At 47.6% G+C, this 26,693-nt stretch overlaps 2 protein-coding genes across 12 annotated transcripts in view; one reads left to right on the forward strand and one right to left on the reverse strand.

The window, feature by feature from the left end:
* The window catches only part of FKBP11 (FKBP prolyl isomerase 11), a 23,343-nt gene extending 14,969 nt beyond the window's left edge, over positions 1–8,374 (forward strand). For 3 of the 9 annotated variants that reach the window (XM_053303304.1, XM_053303301.1, XM_053303300.1), the window contains 5 exons: positions 317–382; positions 1,932–2,019; positions 3,129–3,162; positions 4,399–4,469; positions 6,534–6,768. In XM_053303304.1, the coding sequence (XP_053159279.1) occupies positions 317–382; positions 1,932–2,019; positions 3,129–3,162; positions 4,399–4,469; positions 6,534–6,751 (477 nt within the window). In that variant the 3' untranslated portion in view covers positions 6,752–6,768. The other 6 variants (XM_053303306.1, XM_053303302.1, XM_053303303.1 and 3 more) reach the window with 5 other exon arrangements.
* Positions 7,740–26,693, reverse strand: CCDC65 (coiled-coil domain containing 65). 3 transcript variants are annotated; one of them, XM_053303296.1, is made up of 9 exons: positions 26,543–26,693; positions 24,423–24,559; positions 21,411–21,578; positions 19,738–19,907; positions 19,504–19,642; positions 18,718–18,915; positions 16,860–17,078; positions 9,051–9,203; positions 7,740–8,207 (listed from the first exon to the last, which is right to left on the reverse strand). In XM_053303296.1, the coding sequence occupies exons 2-9, from the start codon at positions 24,549–24,551 to the stop codon at positions 7,893–7,895; spliced, it is 1,491 nt and encodes a 496-aa protein (XP_053159271.1). In that variant the 5' UTR covers positions 24,552–24,559; positions 26,543–26,693; the 3' UTR covers positions 7,740–7,892. The 3 variants fall into 3 exon arrangements, with proteins under 3 accessions (XP_053159271.1, XP_053159272.1, XP_053159270.1); XM_053303297.1 differs by having other exon boundaries at positions 26,469–26,646; XM_053303295.1 differs by lacking the exon at positions 26,543–26,693 and adding an exon at positions 26,236–26,256.

Consider the following 26,693-nt stretch of genomic DNA (forward strand, 5'->3'; position numbering starts at 1 on the left):
TGTTGCGGCGGCTCAGTGCAGACGGAGAGGCCCCGGGCGGGCACGCTTCTGAAGACTGTGCCGGAAGAGATGGGCAGTTAAGGGAAGGGAGTCTGCCCTACCCTGCATGCCTGACCTTATGGTGGGCGGGCGTGTGCAGACAATAATATTCCACATCAGACGTGTGGGGCGCGAGTGGGCGATGCGAGTGCAATCGGTTTCCATCAAGCTCAAAAGGTTGCCCCGAGTCTCCAAAAGCCCCTTCTTAGCAGCCTGGAGGGGTGAGCTGCAATCCCGAGGATCCTCGCCCGCGCCTCTTGCTCTTGTCTCTCCGCAGGTAGCGGCTCCCGACGGCTGCACGGAGCACTCGGCGGTGGGCGACACGCTTCAAATCCACTACACGGTCAGTAGAAGCAGGAGAGGGGGCAGGCGCGCCGGGGAGACAGGAGAAGCCGCACGAACACGTCAGCACAGCTCCTCCTGCTGGCTGTCCCCGCTGGCAGTTTGGGGCGGAGAGGGGCGGCCCTCTCTTGCGCTCCGCCCACTAGTTCTGTGGGTGGAGATGATGGTTGAAGCAGCAGGGTAGGAGCAGGCTTAGGGGGAGGAGGAGGAGGGCACGTGCCCCTGAAGGAGCGATCGCCACGCTTCTGGTTTCTCAGCAGACGAGCTGTAGGCCGAAGTTGGAGGCCGTTGTTTATGTGGGGGTGGTTCTATGTTTATCATAGTTATATTTAGCCTTCCTTCAATGAGATGAGTTGCCTCGGATTTACCAGATGGTCTCCCATGATCCAGGCATTGACCAGGCCCAGGCCCGCTTAGTCTCAGCAAGGAGGCTAGCTTGTGCCTTTAGATTGCATTCCACATCCTCTCTCTAGCCTTGTGTGTGTGTGGGGTGGGGGGGGGGGCTCCTTCCATGCAAGTGAATGGAGCAAAAGTTCCTCCTTTCATCTGAGAAAAAGGGCTGCCGATTGGGAACAGTCTTGAGGAGGAAACACAACACACACATACCCCCCCCCCCCAGATGTATACCAAACGACAGGGGGCAGGATTCAGTTTGCTTAGTGCTACCTGGCAGAACCTCTTCCCCATATGTCACATAGCAGGGTGTTTTTGAAGTTTCACAACTCTAGAATATCTCCAGAGATTTGCCAAATACTGTCTGAGTATCTTCTAGAGACAATTAAGATATTTAATTCAGGAACTGGATGGTGGTGGGGTAGTTTTGTATTTATGTTTGAATGTATTAGGGCTACCACCTGTTTATAGCAATCCTAATTAATCATGTAAGCTTTGGTTGATTAATCAGTTCACTAATTTATTACATTTTTTCAGTTTTGTGTATGAATAAATACATTTTGAAGCGAGGTGGGATCATCCCTTCTTACTTTTCAGATGAGGCATGCATGCATAGCAGCAGGTGCTGTCAAAAGAAATATTGCCTCTGGTGTGTGAGGAAGGAAAGCCTCTGCTAACGTGGTGTCTGCCATCTGCTGCTTTTGCTAGTACTTTTTTTTTTTAATGGATGGATTACACAGTCTGAAATTGCCACCAGCCAGGGGTGTGGCAAAGGGCCCTGGTGGGAGAAGTGAAGATGGGCCCCTGCCCCCCGACTTCTTCAGAGAAGCATGAAGGGGAGAGAAAAGAGCAAGGTCACCCAGCCAGTGGGTCCCCCTGCCTCAGAGGCCCAGGGACATATCCCCTTGTCTCCTCCCGCGCCCCCCACTCCCTTGTTCAGGTGTAGCTACAGCTCTCAGCCACCAGCCCATCTTCACCTGTGTCACTGAATCACAAACTTCAATGTTTTCCCTGGGAAGGTTTTTTGACAGTTCTGGAACACAGCAAGTACAACGGAGAGTAATACTGATGACAGCTCAGTTGCACACTGAGCGTAACAATAAAGATTTGATATTTGATTTGAGTTGCACACATGTGGTGTTGTTGTTGCTTTTCAGGGTACCCTTGAGAATGGCCGCATCATCGACACCTCACTTTCCCGTGACCCACTGCAAGTGGAATTGGGCAAAAGACAAGTCATCCCAGGTAGATCTCTGGTGTCTGTATTTTGGTACTAGTGTGGCTAAGGGACACACCAAGCAAAGTATTTATTTATTATTTATTTATTATTTACACTTTATATCCTGCTCTTCCTCCAAGGAGCCCAGAGCGGCGTACTACATACTTACGTTTTTCCTCACAACAACCCTGTGAAGTAGGCTAGGCTGAGAGAGAAGTGACTGGCCCAGAGTCACCCAGCAAGTATCATGAGGATTTGAACTCAGGCCTCCCCAGTCCTAGTCCAGCACTCTAACCACTACACCATGCTGGCTACACAGAGTAGGAAACTTTGTTTCTACTATTGGACCTTTTCCAGTAACCATGTGAATCATTTACTCACATTTAATCTCTTTTGGTTGCCTCTTTAATCAGTAAAAGAGTTTTTTGCAGCCTTTTTTTGTAGGGGGCGGAATCATACATGTAATCACACAAGACAACACAAAGCAGATTGTTCTAATACTTGATGTGCTTTTTAAAGTATTCACTAATAGTCTCTCTGCTATCCCTTGCTAAGAGGTCAGGTCTTGTCGGGCGGGGGGGAACACCCAACCATTAAACCAACCTTAACTTTCACTTAGGTGGTAAATTTGTGCCTGGACTGTACCATCTCAAACTGTGGAAGGAGGTTCTCCCCTGCTAACTGAGCAAAGAGGCACTTTTTTAAAGTGGCAATTCTCTTTATTGAGCAGGGGCAGAGCAACTGGCCATTGCATTTATTTCTATGTAAACTTTTGTTGAAAAGTGGTATATAAATATTCATTGTATTCGTATTCACATGCTTGAATGTCCCTCTTAACAACAACACACCTCCCTGTACATAGAAAACTAGCATGTCAGGGAGAGGGGTCCCAACCTAGCCTCTTCTCTAACATCTGGTTTTTTTATGTACATGGATTTTATTTCATTTTATTGTAGGGAGGAACATTCAGTGATGTGAACCTCTCCCTGATGTGCTATAGTCCAGATTCAAGTTTACCACTTCTCTAAGTAGTATACTAGGTCCGATGTTTCCATCCCCTCCTGCAAAAGGAGCTGAGAGGGCAGAAAGCCACAGATAAGTACTTTCCCAATGTTTTTCCTCTTCTCTCATTCAGGCTTGGAACAGGGTCTGTTGGACATGTGTGTGGGGTAAGTAATCACCAGTGTGTTTGGCAGCACTCCTGAAACCATCATTCTACCAACTGCAACAAATTGGCCTCAGTCAGTATTGAAAAGATGACTGTGAGTCTCTTTAGTATATCTATAAAAAGATTTAAACTAGTCTAATAGTCATCTCCTCTCCCCAGGGTGGTGTAGTTCAGGGAAGGGAGTAGGGTAGGATTCTCTAATATCTCTCGTTTCCCATTTATCTTCCTCCATCCTGTTCCTTGTCTTCCTACTTATTTGACTTAAAACAGAAGAGTGAATATTCAGTAATTCAGCAGAAACAAGACAGTAATAGCTGGATAAAGTAGAAAGTATATGTATTTCATTTCTGCGGAATTACTGAATAATTATATTCAAGATGTCAGAATTAATTATCAGACGTCTCCCCCCACCAGGGTTATATCATTCCTTTGGATGCTACTCAAAGCACCCAAAACTTTCCATTTTGTTCTATTTTAGTTATAATTCTTCTTCTCCATTTCTTTTATTATTTATTATTGTTGCTATAACAAAACATCTTAGTACATTTTTAATTTTTTTAAAAATCTTCAGTGCATTGACCAAACTACTTTCCCCAGGATTCAGAGGGAGGCATCATTATAGTTAAATAGTATAAAACTGATACATATTTTTAGTGTATAAATATGCCCTGTATTTATTATGCTGATTGCTGATGCTGGTCCGGTGGGGAATCTGTCCACATTTTTTTCTTTTTGCATGATTATTTAGTTTATCTGGGATTCTTTCTCTTTAGAACAGGGTCTCAAACAGCAGCCCTCCAGCTGTTGGACTGCAAGTTCCATCATCTAGTCAAAATGGCCAGTAGCCAGAGATAATGGGAGTTGTAAGCCAACATCTCCAGGAGGGCTGCAGTTTGAGATGCTTGCTTTAGAATGTATTTAGTAATGCAAGCCATGATTTCTCCCTTTCTACAGATGTGATCCCATGTTCACATCTCAGAGACTTGGCCCTTTATTTCATAACCTGGGATTGCTCACTGAAATTCAAGAACCTTTTTGTTTAGTCACATAAATTTGAGCCCCTAATGAAATCCAGTCCTGAAAGCAGGTCTCTGACATATCTGAAAGCTGCAATTCTCCATGCCCAGATTTTTGCCCAACGAATCCCTCTGATTGAAGGGAGTCAAACGTTGAAGTCAAACGTTTTGTGTGCAAATGTTCAGTTTCCAAGTGCTGATGTGTTCCCTCTTTTTGGCAGAGAGAAACGAAAAGTCATCATCCCCCCTCACCTGGCGTATGGCAAAAGAGGCTCCCCACCTTCCATTCCAGGTAGAATCAGACTGTTGCACCTGAGTTGTGGCCAGTCAGCTCAGTTTGTGGTGCCTTATTGGCAGGACATCGTGCATGGGATATTGAAGGGTGTCTTTATGGGAACCTTTGGTGCCTCCAGGTATTCAGAGGTTATATTAGCTCTAATTTGGGAGTGGGGAAGTGGAAGGGCAGGGAAGGAGAGGCTGGAAAGGAACAGAGTGTGGGGAATTTTGGACAGCAAATGTGCTTACAGCACTGTGTGGCTGTGGAACAGCAAGATGTTAACCATCACTGGATGGCTATGTGAGCAGGGAAAGAGTACAGTGGCATTCCTGTGCCATAGGGGTTGGCACTTTTGTTTTTTCAAAGTATTAAATACCTTTCATTCCCATCTCTTATTTCCTGCCCAAGTGGGGCAGCAGCAATAGGCAATGGGTTAACTTTTAAAAAGAAGCTATATCAAGAATCATCACTGTGGTTACTCAGTGGTGAAAGAAAAGATATTCTGCATGTGCCCAGAAGCACTCTCTCCTTTATTATTACTTCACATATTCCAGGGCTGAATCCGAGCTTCCCTTGAAAATGGCTTCCTGGGCCAAGTCCTGGCTTATACTGTATTTACCCGAATAGAAGGCAACTCTGAATGTAAGTTGATGGCTTAAAAGATGGAGGTTAAATACAGGTTATACTTGTATTTACAAACCACCACCACCCCCGCCCACACACACCTATTTAACAGGAAAGAACAAGTCTTAGATTCGGGTAAATATGATATATCTACTGGGATTTAATAAGGATTTAGTGAAAGTCAAAATGTGCCCTAAGACAAGGTGAATTTAGGAGTATTGGACCTAAATGGCTGAATGGGACAGAATCTGGGGAAAGCTGCTGTGAAACTGGGTTTGTGGGATAAGAAGTAGGTAAGCATTGCTGAATCCACATGACTGTTCTGGGGATGACAACCAAATGTAGCTCAGAATGACACATCTGGCCAGTTGGATTAGGAATTTGGGGGGTCTGCCCTGCTGGCCCCTAGAGTGGGGCAAAATGGGAAGACCCAAGTGAAAGCTGCCCTGAGTTCATCATCCCATATATATTACTATTATTACATTTGGTTTCTTTGGCTGCCCATCTTGAAATGAGTGTTTGTGTGTGTGGTTGCAATCCATTTATCAACTTAGTGGTGACTTGGGCCTATGATGTGCTTGCCTTCTAGGAATCAGCTAAAAGGCTGAAGCTGGTTCCCAGTTCTTACATACTCTTGCACCTCAAAATAAGCTTTGGGCGATTCCCTAATCCCTATCATACACCTTCATGATTGGAGGACTGTCTCCTTCAAGCTGCACAAAGTATTGTTTTTGTGCAATGTGCCTTTACACATAGTGTTCCCTGATCACACTTAAGAATAAGGAACTGGGCCTTTACACTCCCAAATAAGCCTTGGGCCATGTCAGATACACCCTCATTAACAGGGCATTGTATGCTGTGAGACACTTTAACAGCATGTCCAGCCCAGGAACTGGAAGTTGAGCCCCGTTAATCAACTGGGCGTTGTGTGTAGTTGCAGAGAGACCAACAGCCATGGCTCTGCTTATGTCCTGACCATGGCAGCCCTCGGCTACAATGACTTGATAGCTCATGTAAACCACCCAGTCCTGTGTGGGAACCATTGTTCAGTCCTGGGACACACAGTGTAAATGCTCGATTGATATTTGCCTCCTTTGGTACTGCTCCGTGCAACAGCACAAGCACATGGAAAGGGAGGAGGCAGCCTTCTCAGTTTCCCATGTGGAACATCTTGTGGGTATTCTGGAGCCCTAGAGACTAGGGAATCCTAGATTATTCTCAAGAGGGAAGGTTCACAGCACTGGCTAGCCTTGCCTCTGTAACCAGGTGTAGTTGTAGCCACAGCAGCGCACGCCCTTGTTTTTGCTGCTCATCACGGATAGATTGCATTGGAGTGCCAGACTTCCTGTGGGCGGATGATCTATATCAGCACATACCCTTGCCTTGCTTGTAGTGGTATTGCTGCAGCGCCAGCTCCTCCCAGCCCTGCCTCACGTCACTCCTTTGCCTCTGCAGCGGATGCAGTCCTGCAGTTTGAGGTGGAGCTGGTGGGGCTCTTGAGAGCCAGTTATGGGCAGAAGTTGCTGAACGACATGCTGCCTCTGCTGTGCACTGGCCTTGTCCCAGCACTGCTGGGGCTCATTGGCTACTACCTCTACCAGAAGGCCCAGGCACCCCGTGTCTCCAAGAAGAAGCTCAAGGAGGAGAAGAGGAACAAGGCCAAGAAGAAATAAATCTCCTTATCTTTTCAGCATGGTTTTGTGGCTGCTTCTGTTGTGGAGGGGGAAGGGATATGGTCACCCCCTGCCAAAGCCAGTGATTAGGTAGCTGGAGGTGTAAGTCGGACATCTTTGCCTAGAGGACTCTGAGGGGAATAATTGGACCCAGTAGTTCAAAGAAGAGTCTCTAACTGGGGAAGAGTATCAGTATTTACATACACAATCAAGTCGAGCATGTTAATACAATCTCCGAGAGTGGTTATTGGTTCAGCATAGAGGGCCCCCCTAGGAAATACACTGTCAGTCCTCACTTATCATTTTGAAATATTTAATATCCCCATTAATTACATAAAAGTATAGGAACTGCACTGATAAGGGACAAGGGGATGCTTTTGCAACGCTACATGCATGTTTACACTATAAATGCCACCACCCCAAAGAACCCTGGAAACTTGTTCTATGAGACAGTCCACTAACAAAGACTTCTCAGCACCCTTACCAGAGAACAACTCCCAGCATTTTGGGAGTGGAGAGAGCTGCCAGTTAAACTGGCATAAAATCTGTAGTATGGATATGCCCTCAGAATAAAGGTTAAATGCATGGCAGTTCATAGGATCAAGCCTCCCCAAACAGATAGTGTTTCCTACAGGATTTGGGGGGCTATTATAATATTTGTCCTCAGGGCCCTGAAACCCATATATTTTGCTCCAAGCTTTTGAAGGAAGAATGAAATAAAATAGAAGCTGGAAAGAGAAGATGAGGGTGGGGGAAGAAATCACCTGCGTGCACACAAACTCCAAGCGTCCCCTCTCCTGCCTCCACTGCAGCCATCCCATAAAGGGGTCTTGTCTCATCCCCCATCTTTTTTTAGGAAGAGCTCACACCTAAGAGATGTGAAGGTTGCTAGATGGGTAGGGGCCCACCACAAGCTGCAGGTCCCCCACTGTCCTCGCCTCTCTGTCGGTCTGCCTACAGACAGCAGAAAAGTCTCGAGACTCATCAGTTCAGTTATATTTAACTCTTTAATGACAGCTTGCTGTGGGAATAGCTCTCCAAAGGAGGCACCAACACTGGTTGGGTTTGCTCAGCTCTTCTTTATGGCCAGTGCCCTATTAATGAGAGAGAGGAGAGCTCCCTGGAATTACAAGTTGGTTGCTCAGAGAATATGTGAGACCTCATGTGCTGCTTCCACCACATTATAGATAGGCCGCTTGACCCGGGCCTCTTTGACAGGCACAGGGTGAGGCAGAGATGGGACAGTGGAATGCTGATTGATGATCATCAGTGGATTGATCTGGCTCAGGACTTCATCGTTCACTGAGATGCCATCCAGGTATTGTTTGAGCAGGTGCCTCAGCTTGAAATTGTCCTGGAGCAATGCTGCCTTTGTCCGCTCCAGTGAGAGATGTTCTAATCTCACCTTGTTGTATCTTTGCCAGAAGCGCTCCAGTCCCACGTAGTCCTGCATCATCTAGAGGACATGGAGAATGCAGATGTCTGGGCTGGCTGTAAAAAACTGTGGAAATGGGCAGGAATTTGCCCAGATTGGATGCCTGCTTGGAGCTGGAGCTGTATTGTGTGACACACAAACACACACACCCCTCCTGTGCAGACTCTAAATAAAAAGACTTGTACTGAATATAACAGCCATTGGGTTTGTTACAGAGATCAGTTTCTGCAGTCATATGGCAGCCAAATACTACAAAGAACAGCAGTACTTTACACAGGCCTCCCTAGACAGAACAGCAGGCAGAATGCACTTTGGGACAGAGCAAGAAGCAAAGGCAGAGCAAACCTCTCAGCAGCCTCAATCCTATCATTTATTAAGGCAATTCACACAATTGCTAACAGGGTAGGACAAGCATCCTACCCAGCTTCGAGAGCTGTGCAGGTTCTTGCTTTACGATCATGCACTAGCATAGTCTGTGAGAGAGAAGTACAATGGCTTCTCCTCCTACCTTGTTAAAATGTTGTTTATAAGTGCTGGATAGGACAGCACCATCCTACCCAGCTCCTGCCTCACAGACAATCACTCCCCCCCCACCTAGTTGTTTGCTAGCACCCGACTGAAAATCAGGAGCGCACACACTTCTCACCGATCTTACCAGTTGCATGAACTGCCTTACTCTGAGGGAGAACAGCAGTGAATGCCAAGCTGCATCTGTCCCCTGACAAAGCCTTGGAGACACAGTAGAACCCTAATGTTCCCCAAAGGATTAATATAGACAATGACCTAAGAGAACAGTATCCTCCCCTCTGTCAGCAAAGCACACAAATTTGCACCCTGCCCATTGCCACATGCAGAGTGGCTCACCTGAGCTAGTTGCTCAGTCGGTTTCTCCATGGCCAACGTATCCACAACTTTCTGTTCTTCCCAGCTCAAGGAGCTAGCATAAAACGGCAGCACCTTCTCCTCCTCAGACTCCAGCTTGCGACACATCTCAGCCAGTCGCAGGATCAGCTCTGCCTGTAAGAACAAGAGCAACAATCAGATGGTGTTTTCCTCTAGGTCTGGCACAGATTTCTTTTTCTAGGACTAGGGCTTACAGGGGACAACAGCAGTGGACATGATGGAGGCCATGACTCAAAGGAGTCCCACTGAAATTGAAAGGACAAATTAGGTATTGCCTAATTTGTTCTTTTCATTTCAATGAGAAGACTTTGAGTAATTGTCCTCATGTCAGCCAGTATCTACACAATCTACAGTCTAACTGGGAAATTTAGTTCAGAGAGGGGAACTGGTGGGGCTCTCTAACACAATTCTCAGCACCCTCACCAAATTATAATTCCCAGGATTCTTTAGAAGAAGCCGAGACCATGTAATGAGTGTTAAGTGTGTAATGCAGAAAAACTCTTAAGTCTTCAAAAGACTCTGAATGAAATGTGCCCAGTTTAGGTAGAAGAGCAGCATTCCCAGGATCCGCATTGCTCTTTAGGGATGTTGAGTTTCTCCCAGCTGTGTCAGGACAGCTCCAGGCCTGGCATGGCTGGTCTAAGGAGAAGAAAAGGAGCGTTGGTTTCACTTACCGTGAAGGCTTCTTCTGGTTCTTGGTGCCAGGGACATCTCCGGGTTATCCCCTCCCACTAGCTCCGAGACAGGACAGAATCTGATTGGAAGACAGAAAGATACACGCCCACTCGGGGCTGAGGGGGGATAACCCCACCCCAGTTCTTTCGGCCGAGCCGTTTTCTACAGAGCCCAGAGACGGACTGACACCATAGGTAAGAGAAAACGGGTAACAGAAAAAACAACACTAACGTTCCAACACCCTCAATGAGGGAAATGCTTTCATTTAACTGAACATTTAAATTGCTGATATAATTTAACCAGGTACTAGACCAGGAATAGGCAGAAGACGCCCAGCTGGGTGGGTCGAGATGCCCCTGGCACCAAGAACCAGAAGAAGCCTTCACGGTAAGTGAAACCAACACTCCTTTCTCGGTTCTTGTTGCCAGGGACATCTCCGGGGACATACCACAGCTTGGCCAACACAGGGCGGGGGCGCCCCTGACTACTCCTGGGGAAGTACCTGCTGGAGAACCCTTCTGACAAAAGCTGCCTGGAGGGTGGCAAAGGATTCAATTTTGTAATGTCTGGTGAATGTTGATGGTGTAGACCAGGTAGCTGCCCTACAGATGTCCTGCACTGGGGCGTTAGAGGAAAAAGCCGCCGAGGTGGCCGCCGCTCTGGTAGAATGCGCCATGATACGTGTCGGCGGTGTAGCGTGTTGCGCCTCATATGCCATCACTATGCAGGCTCTAATCCATCTGGCTATCGTTGAGGCGGTAACTGCTGACCCCATTGATCGCGGATTGAATGATAAGAACAGAGAGTCCGTGGTACGAAAGGCTGCAGTCCTACTGATGTATTTCTTCAGACACTGACGGACATCTAGCTTATGCCATAACTTTTCTTGCTCGTGAACCGGATGCGGGCAGAAAGATGGTAAGAATACGTCTTGAGATTGATGAAAAACTGATGGCACCTTCGGACGTACAAAAGGGTCCGGGATTAGACGGACCGCTTCCTTCTGAAAAACACAAAAGGATTTCCCAATGGACAACGCCCTCAGTTCTGAAATACACCTGGCTGAGGTAATTGCCACCAGGAAGGCTAACTTAAAGGTCAGGATCTTGAGTGGTATGGACGAAATAGGTTCGAATGGAGGTCGTTGAAGAGCCTTCAGGACCAGGTGCAAATCCCATGAGGGAAACCTGTGAACAACTGGTGGCGACAGCAAGGTAGCCCCTCTTAGGAACCTCTGAAGGTGGGCCTCGGCTTGGGTGGAAGAGCGTGCTCCTTTGGCAACCAGACTGACCAGTGATGCTGCCTGGCGTTTCAAGGTATTAGGTCTCAGTCCCTTTTCTAAGCCTTCCTGTAAAAATTGCAGAAGATGCTTTAGAGTTGCTGTGCCCCTAGGTACGGAATGCCGTGATGTCCATCGGAGAAAAGCTCGCCAGGTATACTGATAAATGCGATTGGTAGATGGTCTGTGCGATGCTAACATAGTACGAAGGACCCCTTGAGAGTATCCAAACTGTTTCAGGAGACCCCTCTCAGTTTCCAGGCGGTCAGCCTTAACCAACCCGTGTTGGGGTGACAAACGGGTTCTTGGGACAGAAAGTTCTCGCTGACCGGCAGTTCCCAGGGCGGCGAGACTGCGAGGTGTACCAGCTCCGAGAACCACAGTCTCCTGGGCCAAAAAGGTGCTATGAGAATGATGTGCACTTTCAGCATCCGCACCCTTCGAAGGACCCTGGCCAGCAAGGGAGTAGGCGGGTAAGCGTACAACAGGCCCTTCGGCCAGGGACTGGCCAGTGCATCCACTGCCGCTGCTCCCCTGCAGGGAAACCTTGCCATGAAGCTTTCCAGCTGCGCATTTTTTGGAGAGGCGAATAGATCTATGATGGGCATGCCCATCCGCTCTGTGACCTGCTTGAAGATGGCTTGGTCCAGTGTCCATTCCCCGGGATGGATATCCTCCCTGCTGAGCCAGTCTGCAACCCGATTCAGCTCCCCCTTCAAGTGGTGTGCTGTGAGTGACTTGATGTTCTTCTCTGCCCATGAGAGCAACAAGTTGGCCTCTAGACTCAGTGACTTCGATCGGGTTCCCCCCTGACAATTCACGTGGGCTTTTGCAGTCACATTGTCCGTTTTGATGAGTACGTGACGGTCCTGTACTGTGTTGTGAAATGCCTCCAGAGCCAAGCGGATGGCCCGAAGCTCCCTCCAATTGATGCTGTGTTGACCTTCGTCTCTGTCCCAACGACCTTGAGCCGATAGGTGGAGGCAGTGTGCTCCCCAGCCCCTGTCGCTTGCGTCCGTGGTGATCAGGACTCTTGGAGGGTCCAGGAATTCCTTCCCCCGGAATAGATTGTCTGGGCTGAGCCACCAGTGAAGCGCCTTCCGAAGCTGAGAGGGCAGGGCGAGAGACAGTCTTTTCTTTTGTGCTATCTGGAGTTGAAAGGGGAGCAGGAACCATTGAAGTGGACGCAGGTGGTAACGTGCCCAGGGAACCACTTCTATAGTTGCCACCATCAGGCCCAATTCTCTTGCTAGAGTTGCTAGAGGGACAGATGGGGGACTCAGGATGGACCTTATTTCCTGAGTAAGCGTCGTGAAGCGGTCCCATGGAAGAAAGAGACGGTCCTCAACGGTGTTGATTACGACGCCCTGGTGCCAAAGCTGGTGGCTCGGTGTCAGGTGGCTCTTTTGGTGGTTTATCAGGAACCCATGGCGTTCCAGTTCTGTGATGGTCGTTTCTAGATCCTTTTTCGCCTGGTCCATTGTGTTCGATTTCAGCAGCAAGTCATCTAAATACGCAAAAAGATGGATTCCGCGCAGACGAAGGTGTGCCACCAGAGGCGCGAGGACCTTTGTGAATATCCTGGGTGCGGCTGACAGACCAAAGGGTAGAGCGGTGTACTGGAAATGGCGTCCTGCGTACTTGAAACGTAGCAGTCTCCTGCTTTCTGGATGTATCGACACGTGTAGGTACACTTCTCTTAGGTCTATTGATGTTAGGAAGTCCAGGTGTTGCAGGGCTTCCGAAATTGACCTCAACGTTTCCATCCAGAATCACTCTTTTTTTACGGATTTGTTCAAGAATTTTAAATCGAGCACCGCCCGCCTTGAACCGTCCTTTTGGGGGACGGTGAACAGTATAGAATAAACGCCCCTCCCCTCCTGGCAGGATGGTACTGGTTCCACCGCCCCTATGTCCAACAGATGATGGATGGCCTGAAGCATCTCGGAATGCTTCTGCCAGGATCGGGACCTTGGGGTTGGGAGGAACCTTCGGGGGGGAGGGGCGTCCAGCTCTATCCTGTAGCCTGACTGGATCACTTGTAGTACCCAATGGTCTGTCACCGAAGAGGCCCAGGCAGGGAGGAATTGTGATAAGCGGCCCCCCAGCTGAACCGGATTTGAGTCATTGCTGGGACTTCTGCTTTGATTGGGCAGATGACTGTCTGAAGCCGCCTGTCCCCCTGTAGGAAGCACGTTGGCGACCCCAGGAACCTCTTTGCAGCCTATTGTCTCTGCCCCAGCCCCTAAAGGACCGGAACCCTCGAAAGGGCTGAGATTGCTGATTTGTCCTTTTAAAGGGTGGCCGATCAGGCTTACACCCAGCAGTGGGCATCGTCTTGCGTTTGTCAGTAGACTCTACAAGAACATCCTTTAAGGCTTCCTCCCCGAAAAGTTTTGTGGCATCATAGGGCACCCCGGTAAGGTTACTCTTGGAGGTGCTATCTACAGCCCAATTCTTAAGCCACAGATGTCTCCTTCCCAGAACTGAGGCTGCCTGTACCCGGGAGGAGTATCTTATAGAGTCCAAGGTAGCGTCGGCTATAAAAGCCTGAGCTTTTTGTATTTTAACCAATTGTTGCCTAAACCTCGTGGAATCCACTGCGGGATCGTTCAACAAGTCATCTATCCACAGCAGAGAAGCCCTTGCTGCCATGGAAGCAGCTGCTACTGCCCTGGTGGATTGTGCAGAATTCTCATGGGTACGCTTAAAGGCTGACTCAGCTTTCTTGTCAGCTGGGTCCTTCAGCGTGACCTCTCCGTCCCGCGGGACTAGGGAATTTGACACCAATTGCACAATTGGTGCAGCCGTACAAGGTGTCTTGAACAGTTCAGAGGGCTCCTTTTGAAAAGAATAAAAACGGTTAGAAATAGGTAACGGTTTTTTATTGGCCGCAGGTGCTTGCCACTCCTGTTTCACCACCTCCGCGAATAAGTCAGGCAGTGGTAACAGAATGTCTTTGGGTTTTGCTCTCGGAAAAACCCAGTTCCCTTTTTCAGTAGTCTGTGTTTCGGGGTTTGCATTTTGCTGAAGCCCTATAGTTTTAATAATTCTAGTCATGAGAGGAGTGAAGTCCTCAGCTACAAAGAGTCTTTGGGAGACAGAAGCATTTTCACCTTCCTCTCCTCCTGACCATTCCCCATCCTCTCTGTCAGGGAGTTCGGGATCCCGAGGTGAGTCCCTGTTCCTGATGGGTCCCTCCTCCCCTTCCGACTCTAAAGGTTGGGAGGGGGTTACATTAGGTTTTCGCAAAGGTCTGGGGTCCAGAGGCTTTGGATCTCCAGATTCGTGGTCAGAGAGATCAGAAGGATGCGTGCCACTCTTACGTGTGGGGGCCTTCTTTGGTTTAAGATGCTTGCGCTTTGCTTTGGCCTTTTTAGGAGGGGGGCTAGCGGAGGTACTAGAGGCACCACTATCCGAGGAGGATGGGTCCCTCTTCCTCCTACGAGAGGATTTTTTATCTTTCTTAGGAGGTTTCAGTTGGTAAACAGTATCAATAATTGCGTTTTTAAACCAAGCCTGCCAGTCTGGGGGAACAGACTTTGGTATTGCAATAGTCATTGGGGCTGCAGGCACCTCCCGTTCCCCGACCACCATTCTAGGGGCCCCAGTCACTTCCCTGCAAGAAGTCTCCACAGACGAAGAGCCCGCCAAAATTCGCTCCAAGTCCTTCAAAATGGCCACCGCGTTGTCGTCTTGCGCCGTTTTGGAGCCCTCTGCCGCCATCTTGCGCCTACAGAGCTCCTGTGCCTCCGATATCGCTTTGATCTCCGCGGAGGAAGGCGGGGGGTTGGCGCACGGAAGCCGGGCAAACACAAACTCAGCAGGAGAGGTGGATGCCCCGGTGGCCCTCTCGGCTGCTCGCCGGGCCGCTGAGGCGCGAGTTTCACGGCCCGCAGGAGGAAGACCCGGCGGCGAACGGCGCGGACTGCTCTAAGGTGGCCGTCACCGTCGCGGCAGCGTGCGGCTGATTAGAAGCCTCTGGCCACGGCCCTGTGGAAGCGGGCGGTGAGGCGATGTCATGGCTTGCCGGAATCGGTCGGGGGGCCGTGATCGTTGCGGCTGGGGCGGAGCTAGCCTCCGCGTTAGCACGGCTTGCCAAAGCAGTAGCTCCAAGAGCCCTTGAAAGCCCTGGCCCGAAGCCACAGCGCTGTGCTCCCCTCGGGACTAATACTGCCTTCCACCTCAAACTGCACTCCATACAGCGGGGGTAGGAGTGGGGGGGGGGAAGTGGGGGAAAGCGAGTTAAAACAGAGGGGTTTTTTTTTTTTAGAAGAGAGAGAAAAGACAAGACTGAGGAGACAAAGGGAGCACCAGGAATAGACAAAGGAGCAGGATTGATAAGGAATTTAGAGAAAAGCTGAGAAGAAGGAAAAACTGCTGTCTGGAGCTAGGTGAGGACAGAAAGAACTGGGGTGGGGTTATCCCCCCTCAGTCCCGAGTGGGCGTGTATCTTTCTGTCTTCCAATCAGATTCTGTCCTGTCTTGGAGCTAGTGGGAGGGGATAACCCGGAGATGTCCCTGGCAACAAGAACTGAGAATGTCTGTTGCCACCTTCCGCCCAGCATCAGGCTCCAGTACTGTTAAGGACCACCAATATTTGCTAACTGGGCAAAGAGGCACCTTTTACCGTGGTGATTCTCTTTATTTAGCAGGGGGAGAGTAACTGGCCCTATCCACCCCCAGCACAGTACTTCCAGTGACTGTTGCTGGTGTGTGTCCTATATTTCTTTTTAGAATGTGAGCCCTTTGGGGACAGGGAGCCATCTTTACTTACTTTATTTCTCTTTGTAAACCACCCTGAGCCATTTTTGGAAGGGCGGTATAGAAATCGAATTAATTAATAATAATAATAATAATAATAATAATAATAATAATAATAATTTTCCTGCACAAAAATCATCTTTGTGTAGGAGAAATGTGTGCTACGCTCATCTGAAAGCTGTGCAACTGTCTATTTTGCCATAATTACATGGTTGAGAGTTGCTCCACACTGCAGCTTCCAAACATATTATCATGGCAAAAATAGCCACCCTCAGAATTTTCACACGACAGCATACATGGGTTTTGCCCGCATAGATACCTGGATGGCTTTAAGAGGGGTTTGGATAACTTTATGGAGGAGAGGTCGGTCAACGGCTACTAGTTGGAGGGCTATAGGCCACCTCCAGCCTCAAAGGCAGGATGCCTCTGAGTACCAGTTGCAGGGGAGTGACAGCAGGAGAGAAGGCATGCCCTCAACTCCTGCCTGTGGCTTCCAGTGGCATCTGGTGGGCCACTGTGCAAAACAGGATGCTGGATAGATGGGCCTTGGTCCTGATCCAGCAGGGCTATTATTATGTTCTTAAATGTGCCCTGTACAATAGGGTCATTGCCCCATCAGAGGTTCCATCCATGGTGTCAGTCTTTTCAATGGCAGTCTAGGAGACACTCCCATTGTGTTAGATAGACATGGCTCACTTGGCTTGGGCCTCTCAGGAAAGGTTTCCCTCTTTGCAGTGGATCCAGCCTTGAGCTTCCTCTGATAATGAACCTTTCTCCACAAGGATCACAAAGTACAAGAGCTTGGATCCAGAAAAGGTGGTAGGAACTCTACCTGAAAGCTGAAATCTCCATAAATACAGATTTGTCTGAAGCCAACTGGATACTTCTTGTATATAGCAAAGTTGTGCTTTCAGAGTTGCAACAACTCCCCTCCCTCTACACTTCACTTGGGAACTCTTTTCTGCTCTTCTTGCTTTCACACCCTTTCTGAGTCTGTGCAAGGAAGGAGTCTAAACCTGTGACTGCCTGGAGGTGTTTACTAATCTCTTTACCTTCTGCACCACACGTTCCAGTGCTTTGAGAGTACCACAACTCTCCTGGGACAGCTTAGCCAGATTGCTACGGGCCTTAGCCCTTGCCTGGTTCATCTGCCACTTGAGCTTCTGCAGCTGCTTCAAAACCACCTCCTTCTCCTCACGGATACGCCGGTTTTGCTCTTCACTCTCCCGTGCATGAATTGCAATCTTGTTCTTCAGCACAAGAATGAGGTCCTGGTGACAACAGAAGGGACACACTCAGGCTATGGGAGCTTTTCGTTAATGGCTCAAACTGAAAGAGATGGCAAGGGGAAGCCCAGTGACTTGCAGATTTGCAGCTGTGAGATCTCTAGCTATTGAAGCAGGCTTGCAGGTCAAAGCCATTAGAGTTAAGACGAGGAAATGTGGCCAGTTATAGAGCACTGGAGGTGATGGGGGGGTGTCTAAATGGATAGCTTGGAATAATGATGGAAAAGAGAGTCGTTTATGTATGATGCTGGTTTTCAAACAGGGGTGACCCAAGATCTTCAGATGCCTGAAGTGGGGCACCAGAGTCAGCCTGCTTACTTGCACAGCAGATATCTGATCCACTCAGCCAGCAAGTGCAAAGAGTCATTTCTCCTCCTCCTCCTGAACTTGAAAAGGAGGAGGAAGATAGAGCAAAAGATGATGTGGAGAAGAGGAGAGGAAACTGGCAGACTACAGCATTTCCCTACCACTCTTCTCCTCTTCCCCTTCCTCCTCTTCAAATCCAGTAGAGAAGCAGAAGTGACTCTTCATGTCTATTGGTTGGGTGCATCAGACAATTGTTGCATGCTGCCAGTTAAGCAGGGAGAACTAAACACTCTAGTCCCAGGTTAGGCAACCTTGGCACTCCAGCTGTTGTTGGATTATAACTCCCCTCAGCCACATGGCAGTTTAGTTCAACAGCACCTGGAATGCCAAGGTTGCCTATCATTGCTCTAGCTAGCCCACCACCTGCTGCTAAATCAGGCAGCAATAATCAAGAGAGTTTGGGGCAGGGTCATCTCCAGGTTTTAGGGGGCCTTCATCAGACTGCCCTCCATGGGCCCTCTCCTACCTAGGCAAGTCCTGAGAGAGTTGCTCCTCTAGCAACACCACACAAAGGCCATGGCCACAGAGCACTGCAGAGTGAGGTGGGGGAGCGTCATATCGCCCTTCAGCTGCAAAATGTCTTGGACCACCTCTGGCCCTCAGTGACTTCCCAATGGCTGTCTGATGAATTCCTTGACATTCTGGGACTTGAGCCTATTTTCCCAGGTTCATCCGCTGTTGGGTTAGAAGTTAAGGGTTGATTTGTGGAGAAGAGTCCTTTGGTCCTTTCTGTTTTTCACAGGCCCAAATCATACATTTGATGGCCTCTACATAGTAATCCCTAACAGCATATATGGCCAACACTGGTCCTGTGGCTTGGCTGGGATTGACCATTACACACATAGAAGGGCTAGTTCAGAATAATGAGATGTCCATATGGAAGGTTTACTTGCAGCTGTCCCAGTTCCCAAAATGGTAGCTGCTATCAAAGGAGTTGGGGAAGCAGGTGCTGGTTTGTAAAAGCAGTGCCTCTATATATGCCTATCCAAACTATGATTTTAAGAGCAGCCCCACATGCTTCTGGGAGGTCATTAACCAGGTAACTGGGTAGTATCTCAATAGTGAACAGGGGAAAATGTAGTTGAATCAGGCCACTGGAGAAGATTGATCATGTGATGGTCTGAGAGAAACATCACTGTGTTGTAAGGACTGCTCAGCAATGCCATAAATTATAGGAAGAAATAATGCCTAGAGAGTCATGAACATCTTGAGCCCAAATGTCTCTTTCAGCTCAATAAAGCTGAGAAGAACCACTCACCTGCATCTTCTGCAATTTCTTCATCTGCATCTCAATCTCCTTGGTGCTCTTCTCATCCCTGAGCTTGAGGCCTTCAAAGGCAATCTTGCGGTCCTCTGTTGCCTCTGTATAGTTCCGCAGGGCTTGTTGGAAGCGCTTCCACAGCTCCTCCACTTTACCCTCTAACTGCATGCGTAAGTAATGCTTCTCCTCCAGGTTCTGGGGGAAAATTAACATGGATCAGTACTCCACTAATCCTCTCCTTGCCTGCTCCAATCAACCGGCTTCTTTAGGACTCAATGGGCTTGGCCAAGAGCCCCCTTTTCAAGCAAAACTTGATATGCCCAACCGGCATATCCAAGGTGGGGGACTCCAGCTAGGAGAAGCTTATCACTGAAAAGCACAAGATACCATACAATATCAGAACAGGGGAGAAAGAAACAAAGAGCAGAGGCCATGTTTCTTACAACTTCTAGTTCTGCTCTTAATGGGACGGTGGTACAGTCCAGCCACTGACTACAACCACATGTGCAGGAAAGAAAGGTAGTGGCATCTGGGTATTCTGAGTACATATCTTATGTTCTGGTCCAGAGCCCAGTGGCTGGGGGCTCCACTGGCAGCTGTGGCTACAAATAGTTGGGGCGCGGGGAATCCTAGCGAAGAGGATTTGTGGAATGTCAGCAGGAAACAGGCTGAAGGAATACATATGGGATGACAGTGGGAGTAAGCGACAATGCCTGACATCAGGTCCAAGGGAAGTCCTTGCTTGTTCTCAGTTGAACATCTCCAGATAGTTTCCACCCACACCTTGTTCTTGACATCATCTCTTGTACTCTGGAAGTCAAGCCTGGCCTCATATTCATTGTCACTAAAGTTTTGCTCCATAGCCAGCAACACATCTTGGAGATAGCAGTTCTCCTCCTCGTGGTGTCTTATGATTATCTTCCTAGCAGGAATGGAAACAGCCACGTGAGTCCCCACGAACCCCATCTTCACAGCAGCTGAGTCCCAGCCCCACAGTCTTCCCCTCTTCCCTCCTACCTCTCTGTTTCAAACTCCTTCTGCAGTGCCTCTAGCTCCGTGTGGTAATCCTCCTCCAAGTAGCCCAGGCGGCAGTGCTGGAGCTGCAGCAGCTTATCAATGTTGTGCAAGTGGCTGCGCAGGGCATGTGCGTATTGCTCCTCAGCTTCAGCAAGGTCCTTGGCCAGGGACTGGAAAGACAGAGAGAGAACGTGTGGATATGGAGGGGATCAATCCGTTTCCAAGAATAGAAGAATTCAACACTAAAACAATACCCCTGAATCTGGTCAGAATATGGGAGTCCCTGTTCCATTTGACAATTTGCATAAATATACAGGAGTCTCAATATAAGCTGTTGGTATACAACCCCTATCAGGTTCCCCAAAATTCAGAAGCAATATAGTAAGACTTCTCTAAGGAGTGTGGATAAAAGGGAACTTTCTTTCACTGCTGGCGGGAAGGTCCAGATGCTGAGTCATTCTGGGACATGGCATTAGTGACATGTTTGAAACATTCTTCATTGTCCACGCAGTAGCAAAAGCTTCTAAACTGGTATTATTGCCTATTATGGAAGCTGACAGGCTGTTAATCAGAAACAAATATCTTTGCTTGTTATTACTGGCACAGATCTCAAATGGAGGATTCCTAGATCTCCAATTTATTGGTACTGGATGGTTAAAGTAAGAGGGTTAGTAATAATGGCAAAGCTAACTTCTTAGAGGAGAGAAATTAGAAAGCTGAGTAAAACATTCCTATTTAAAAGCGTGCTTTTTATTCTACACACACCTAAGCTATTTTAGTGTATGCCCTAATTTTATATGTAAGAAACCATTTATTCAAGAAGTCATAACATAGTACCAAGATCTAGAATTGAGCACAATTTATGTCCCTGCTGGAACCATACCCATCAGTAGCACTACTTCCTTTTGTAAGTGCTAATCCCTTTCGCTAATCTTTCTTTTATGATTTTGATCTAGTGTTGCAGTGTTTGCTCATGTCTTAGTTTGTTTGCTTAACGGTATAAGAGTTTATATTATGGGTCTGTTTGATGGCATCATTAAAGCCCCAGGGAAGATGGGAACAAGAGATTATATGTGTGTGTGTTGCTAGAAAATCAATAGTATCTTTAAGAAAATATCCCGCAAATGGCAGTGCTAGGTCACTCTGCCCCAAAAGCAGGGGGACCAAATTCTGGCCTTATAATATCACAGCATATAATATCACAGCATATTTAGTTGTCCCTGCCTGTTTCTTCCCTAGCCTCTCTGCTTCCCTCCAGCCTCCCAGCTTTACTGCCTGCTCTTCTAACTATGTCTGCCCAGCATTCTTCTTCCATCCCCTTTCAGTCACACTTGCAGGCCTGCAGTCACCTCTCCATTGATCCCCCTGTGGATCTGCCCTAGAATTCCACCATGACCCTGGTCCCTCTAATGCTGGGGACCCACACTTTCAGTTCTCCATTTTAACCTTACGAATAGAGAACAGTTCAGGCCACACAACACAAGACTGCGCTAATAACTTTTCCCTGCAATGCAGACATGGCATTTGTTATTTTCCATCACCTTTTGATTTCAAAATGCCACATGGCAGCAGTGAGACTCAGAAGCTGCCTCAAAATCCTTCTCCAGTCTCTAAAGAAGCCATCCATTGTTTCACATTCTCTTTTTTTTTTAAAGAGGCCAGGGAGGGCTCACCTTAATGACACTGTCCTTGCAGTCCACCACACGCTCAAAGGTCTGGCTGAGAATCTCAATGTCCTTGCGCAGTTCCCTGGCCTTGACTTCGCGGAGCACCGTGCGCCACTGCAGGTTGATCTTGTGGATGTTCAAAGTGCTATTGCGCTCCTCTTTGGCCAATTTGTCCTGCAAGTCACAAAGTTACACTGGAAACCCCTGGACAGCCCAGGCACCACAGGATAAGGAAGCAGCCAGCAATCCAAAGAACAGGAACTGAGGCTGAACAGACAACTGTGAGAACCAAAGTTAGTTAGGGCCAAACCAAGACAGCTGTTGGGCCAACTGCATGTTTGTTAAACACATGCTTGACCTGTTCACCAAAAAGCAGGGGGATGAAGGTTTTTCCCCTACTAATTTTTATATCAAATGGAATGTGGAAGGGAGGGGAGTGAATCCTGTCTCCTCTCTCACTTTCCTGCCCTTTGCTGTGTTGAGCCCTGCCCAGTTCACTTATTATATCGGAGCTGAGTTGGGGGAAAGCTGCTTAAAAGCAAAGGAGTGTGGCAAGAAAGATCAGGCAGGGGGAGGGGGAGGTTTCACTCCTACCACCCCATGTGCTCCTTGTGGTATAAAAAACAGATCTCACCTCCACTTTCTAGGCAAACAAGGCGTGCACGTGTTTAAATACACTGTCTAGTTTGGCCTTCAGGCTCAATCCTATGCAGACTTATCTGGGAGTAACCACTGAAGTTATTTGAGTATATACATAAAGGATGCATTGTTAGTTGCATCCACATGAAAAAACAGCAGTCATAAGAATCATGTGGATGTGCCTTAAAATGGGACATCAGGAAATACTTTGTAATCATAAAGCAAGCTAGGCCAGGCCAATATGACAGACAGTTCAAGTAACTTGTGAAACGTCTTTGGAAACATTGATGAAGTCTTCGTATGGCCATTTATTGGTAATTTTTAACATTTAGAGAATCCTGCCCCTGAGTTCTTGTAACTCTATAACCATATTAACCTTAAACAGGGTTTTTTTTGCATTTCCCAGTCCGATTTTCTTTCGTGCTCACTTTACTACCAAGACAGCTGGCAGGAGAAGCAAGCTAAAGGCGCTTCAGGCCAACTAGCAGAAACCTCTGAACATAAAGTTGGAGTGATATACAAGTGGAGGTTCTGATACGAAACTGAAAACTGCCAGGTGCCTGCATGCCCCCTACTTTCCAGCCCCGCTGCCACACTTCCCTCTCTATTTACCTGTGGCTGTGGTGGTGGTAGCGAGAAGGTGGGCTTCGCAGCGCGCTGGCTTCTCCCCAGTGTGCCAGCTTCTCCCTGGCTGGCAAACTGGTGAGCCAGCTTCTCTCCTGCCCGTGCGTGTACCTTTCAATTCCCTGGTCAGCAAGCTGGCTTCTCTCGTGCCTGCACACAGGCCTCCCCATTGAGTAGGGAGAGTGTCGCATGCCGTGACATCATAGCATAGCACGTGACGCTCTCCCTACTCAATGGGGAGACCCTTGGGCAGGCATGAAAGAAGCCAGCATGCCAGCCAGGGAATGGGGAGGCCTGCACCGGGGAGGCAGGAGAAGCCAACAACATAGGAAGCTGCCATATACTGAGTCAGACCATTGGTCTATCTAGCTCAATATTGTCTTTTTTTTTAAAAAAAAATTATTTAATAAGACAATACATAAACATGAATAGTAGAACTGATACATAATGACATCCATTAACCATCTTTCCAGATATGTAAATAATTAGATGGAGGAGAATGACTAAATTATCTTGATTTGTGAACAGAATAAAACCTGACCATATCATGAAAAAAATCATTAGAATTAGCTTCAACTGTTCGAAGATGAATAATATGGGCCAATTTTTCAAATATGGCAATATGCCACATAGACTGATACCAAGATGCAGAGACATGGTTTTATGCTTCCAGTATTGTGCAATGGATAATCTAGCCGCAGTTAACATAAAAACTATAAGATCCTGAGACAATAATGCCAAATTAGCTCCCAAAAATACATTTAATAGAGTCTACTCTGGTCTCATATCTAACCTCTGTTGTGTAATTTTACCCATTTCTAAAAATACCTCTGTCCAAAAGCAGAACATACTGGGACAAGACCACCATAGATGGAAGTATGTTCCCCTATTTCCACAGCTGTTCCAGCATAGCGGGGACAAACTCTTATTAATGTGGGATAATCTAGAAGGGGTCAAATGCCACCTGTGAAAGAGCTTAACAAAGTTCCCTCTAATTCGGTAAGTACTACTACAAATATTTATATACTGCTCTTCAATCAAAGTTCTCAAAGCAGTTTACACAGAAAAATAAATAAATAAATAAATAAATAAATAAATAAATAAATAAATAAGATGGTTCACTGTCCCCAAAAGGCTCACAATCTTTTAAAAAAATCACTAGTCTAAGTTTTATATTATTTTTTATATTTTTATAAATATATGCCTTCATCCGAAGACTCCAGGGCAGTTAACATCAAGATAAAAACAGTAATAAAACTTTAATAAAAACAAACTGTTTTGACCTTTTTCCTGCCCATGGATTAATGGATCACACAATGTTATAGCCCGTTTGCCACACAGCTGAAGTGCTTTATCATTGCCAGAGCCTGATTGCACCAAAGCCTGGAAGGCAATCTGTTATTAAAATGGCCCACTTTCTGTTCTGCATTAACCATGTTCACAAGTGATGCATTCTTCCAAACTAAAAGGACTCTTAGCATCACTGTTGAAACAAACCCCACTAGATTCACTGATGCACTCCATTGGTTCACTTTTTAAAAAAATTATCCTTATATTAGTATAGAGATCCCAGCCACATGGTTGTTTTTTTTTAGTAAGCTCACGTATCTAATAACATTGTTTCTTCCGTCTTAAAACCACCACACACACTTGCAATACAGTGACTGTGCTTCCTGCTACACTCCATACAGCACTGCACTGCTCACGGATCTTGCTTCCTTGTAGCACAGCGAAGTCCTGGCAAACAAATAGTACCTTTAGGAACTGGGCTAGCATGTCCTCCTTCTTCTTATGCATTTCCTGCTCAGCCAGAAGCTTCTGTTGCATCATGAGCAATCGCTCCTCCTCAGTCAGTGCTGCCCGTTTACGTCCCTTCTTCGGCATGGTGGCACCTATGAAAGGGGAAAGTGCTATAACTAAGTGGGGGAGGCAGGACCTAACCTCAATCAAAGACATATTTGATCTAAGCTAAAGGGGTTCAGCTCTGACTGCCCAACATGACTCCCACTAATATTTATGTTGATATGATACACCCATAGATCCCTCATTCATTCATTCTCCTGCCCTTCCTTTAAGATTAGTATAGCGTTCAAGGTTTCCACCTTCTTTTCAGCTACACAATAACTTTGTGTGAGACAGGCTAAGAAATAGTAAAGGTAAAGTGTGCTGTCAAGTCGATTTTGACTCCTGGCACCCACAGAGCCCTGTGGTTTTCTTTGGTAGATTACAGGAGGGGTTTACCATTGCCGCCTCCTGTGCAGTATGAGATGATGCCTTTCAACATCTTCCTATATCACTGCTGCCCAATATAGTACCAGTGGGGATTCAAAACGGCAACCTTCTGCTTGTTAGTCACACATTTCCCCGCTGCACCACAAAATAGTAGTGGACCCAAAGACACCCAGTAAGCTGAGATGGGTCTTCCCAGTCTCAGTCCATTGGCTCTCTCCTTCCCACCTTCCTACCTTCCCTTTCTTGCAGTATAATTTGTAGTACAATTCTTATATCTCACTTATATCCAAAGCCTCAGATCTGGGTCAGGCCACTTTCACACATGCAAGCTAAGATAGCTGTCCCACTGTGCCATCACAACTCTGTGACCTTGCAAGTGCTATGTCTGATGAGGCTATGACTGCCACAGGATTATTAACTGAAAGGAGGAAGAAAGTCATGCCACCCAGAATGACAAATGATCAGCAGTAACCGGCACACATCATGGTGGCCTGGCTTGGCAATCTGCTTGGGAAGGATGCCACAATATCCCCCTTCGAAGCAGGACTACCAGCTTATTTGGGACAGAGGTGCTGTGCCTTTTTGCAGCTGTGCATTAGGCAGAAATCAGGTGCTCAAGCTTTCCCCATAACTGCATTTTTTACCCCCCTGGAAATGCTTCCCATTGTGTTTTCTGTCATGCAGTCATGAAAGGCATAGTGCCTCTGCCTATTAAAAACAAAGCAGATGAGTAGACATCACTTTTTCCTCCTGTCTAACATCTTTCCTAGCCTAGAAAGGCTCTCCTGGGATTAATTCCTCCAGCTCTCCCACACACTTCAGACTACTTTCTCTCGGTTCTGCCCCTCAGCACTGGTGCATAAGACGTGGCAAATGCTGCTACAGCATTTATCCTCAAACTATGCACCATGAGAGAACTACAAGAGATAAGTTACATAATCAAAGGCTCCTGTAAGCTCAAAGTGTCCAGCCGCAAAAGAGTCTGCTTGCTGTGCTTCTGCCTGATGCTCTGCTCTGGCTGTGTCTCCTTCCAATCATCGTCCACTAGAGGTGGATAATTCTGGCTGAGTGTGAATTCACACTCAGGGCAAGGTTGCAGCAGAATAACCTGCCTTGAGAAGAGACTGCCAGTTGCATCTGCATGAGTCACTGCGGCTGTGGGCTCCCCTTCTCCCAGTGAGTCATGCTCAGACCAGTGGCTCGGGTAGAAAGAGGGTGGGCATTTCTTACTCTAACATGCTCTGAAGGGTAAAACCTTGAAGAGTGAAGTATGCCTCAGCTCTGAAATCCATAAGTAACACTAGAATTTTGGGAAACAGTGTCCTGAAGGTCCTACCTTTATACCAGATGAAGCAAAACTGCCCCATATCCTGGGCGGCGGGACTGGGATTGTTGCGCCCCCAGTTGGAGAAACTCTGTCATCTTCCATGACTGGACAGACCCTGCAGATGTGCAAACCTGGAATGCTGAAGTGTGACCACCCCCCTTATCTTCCCCTCGTCCCCAAGGAATTTGCACCAAGATCTTTCCAGCAAGGGATCCAACCAGACCTCCTCCGATTTCACATACCTTTCTTAAACCGGGTCCCCCGCAAGCTCCCGCCCTGCGTCTCTCCCTGCCCCTCCTCGCCGCTTCCGCCGTACCTCTCTGTTTGCTCCTCGTGGCTCCAGGCCGAGTCCTTTCGGTCTCCTAGCAACAGCCTCCCCTGGCAAGAGAGCCGGCAAGGCCGATTGAGAACCAGAGCGCCCTCTTGCCGCGTCGGTCGCTCGGCAGAACTACAACGAGATCTTGATT

The sequence above is a fragment of the Hemicordylus capensis genome, chromosome 2, assembly GCF_027244095.1.
Source record: "Hemicordylus capensis ecotype Gifberg chromosome 2, rHemCap1.1.pri, whole genome shotgun sequence".
In the NCBI taxonomy this organism is placed as follows: Eukaryota; Metazoa; Chordata; class Lepidosauria; order Squamata; family Cordylidae; genus Hemicordylus; species Hemicordylus capensis.

Coding starts and splice junctions, on each gene's coding strand:
- CCDC65 (XM_053303296.1), bottom strand. CDS start 24,551: ATGCCGAAGAAGGGACGTAAACGGGCAGCACTGACTGAGGAGGAGCGA. Junction 19,908..21,410: donor GCAAGGACAGTGTCATTAAG/GTGAGCCCTCCC, acceptor CTGTCTTTCCAG/TCCCTGGCCAAGGACCTTGC. Junction 19,643..19,737: donor AAGGAGTTTGAAACAGAGAG/GTAGGAGGGAAG, acceptor CATTCCTGCTAG/GAAGATAATCATAAGACACC.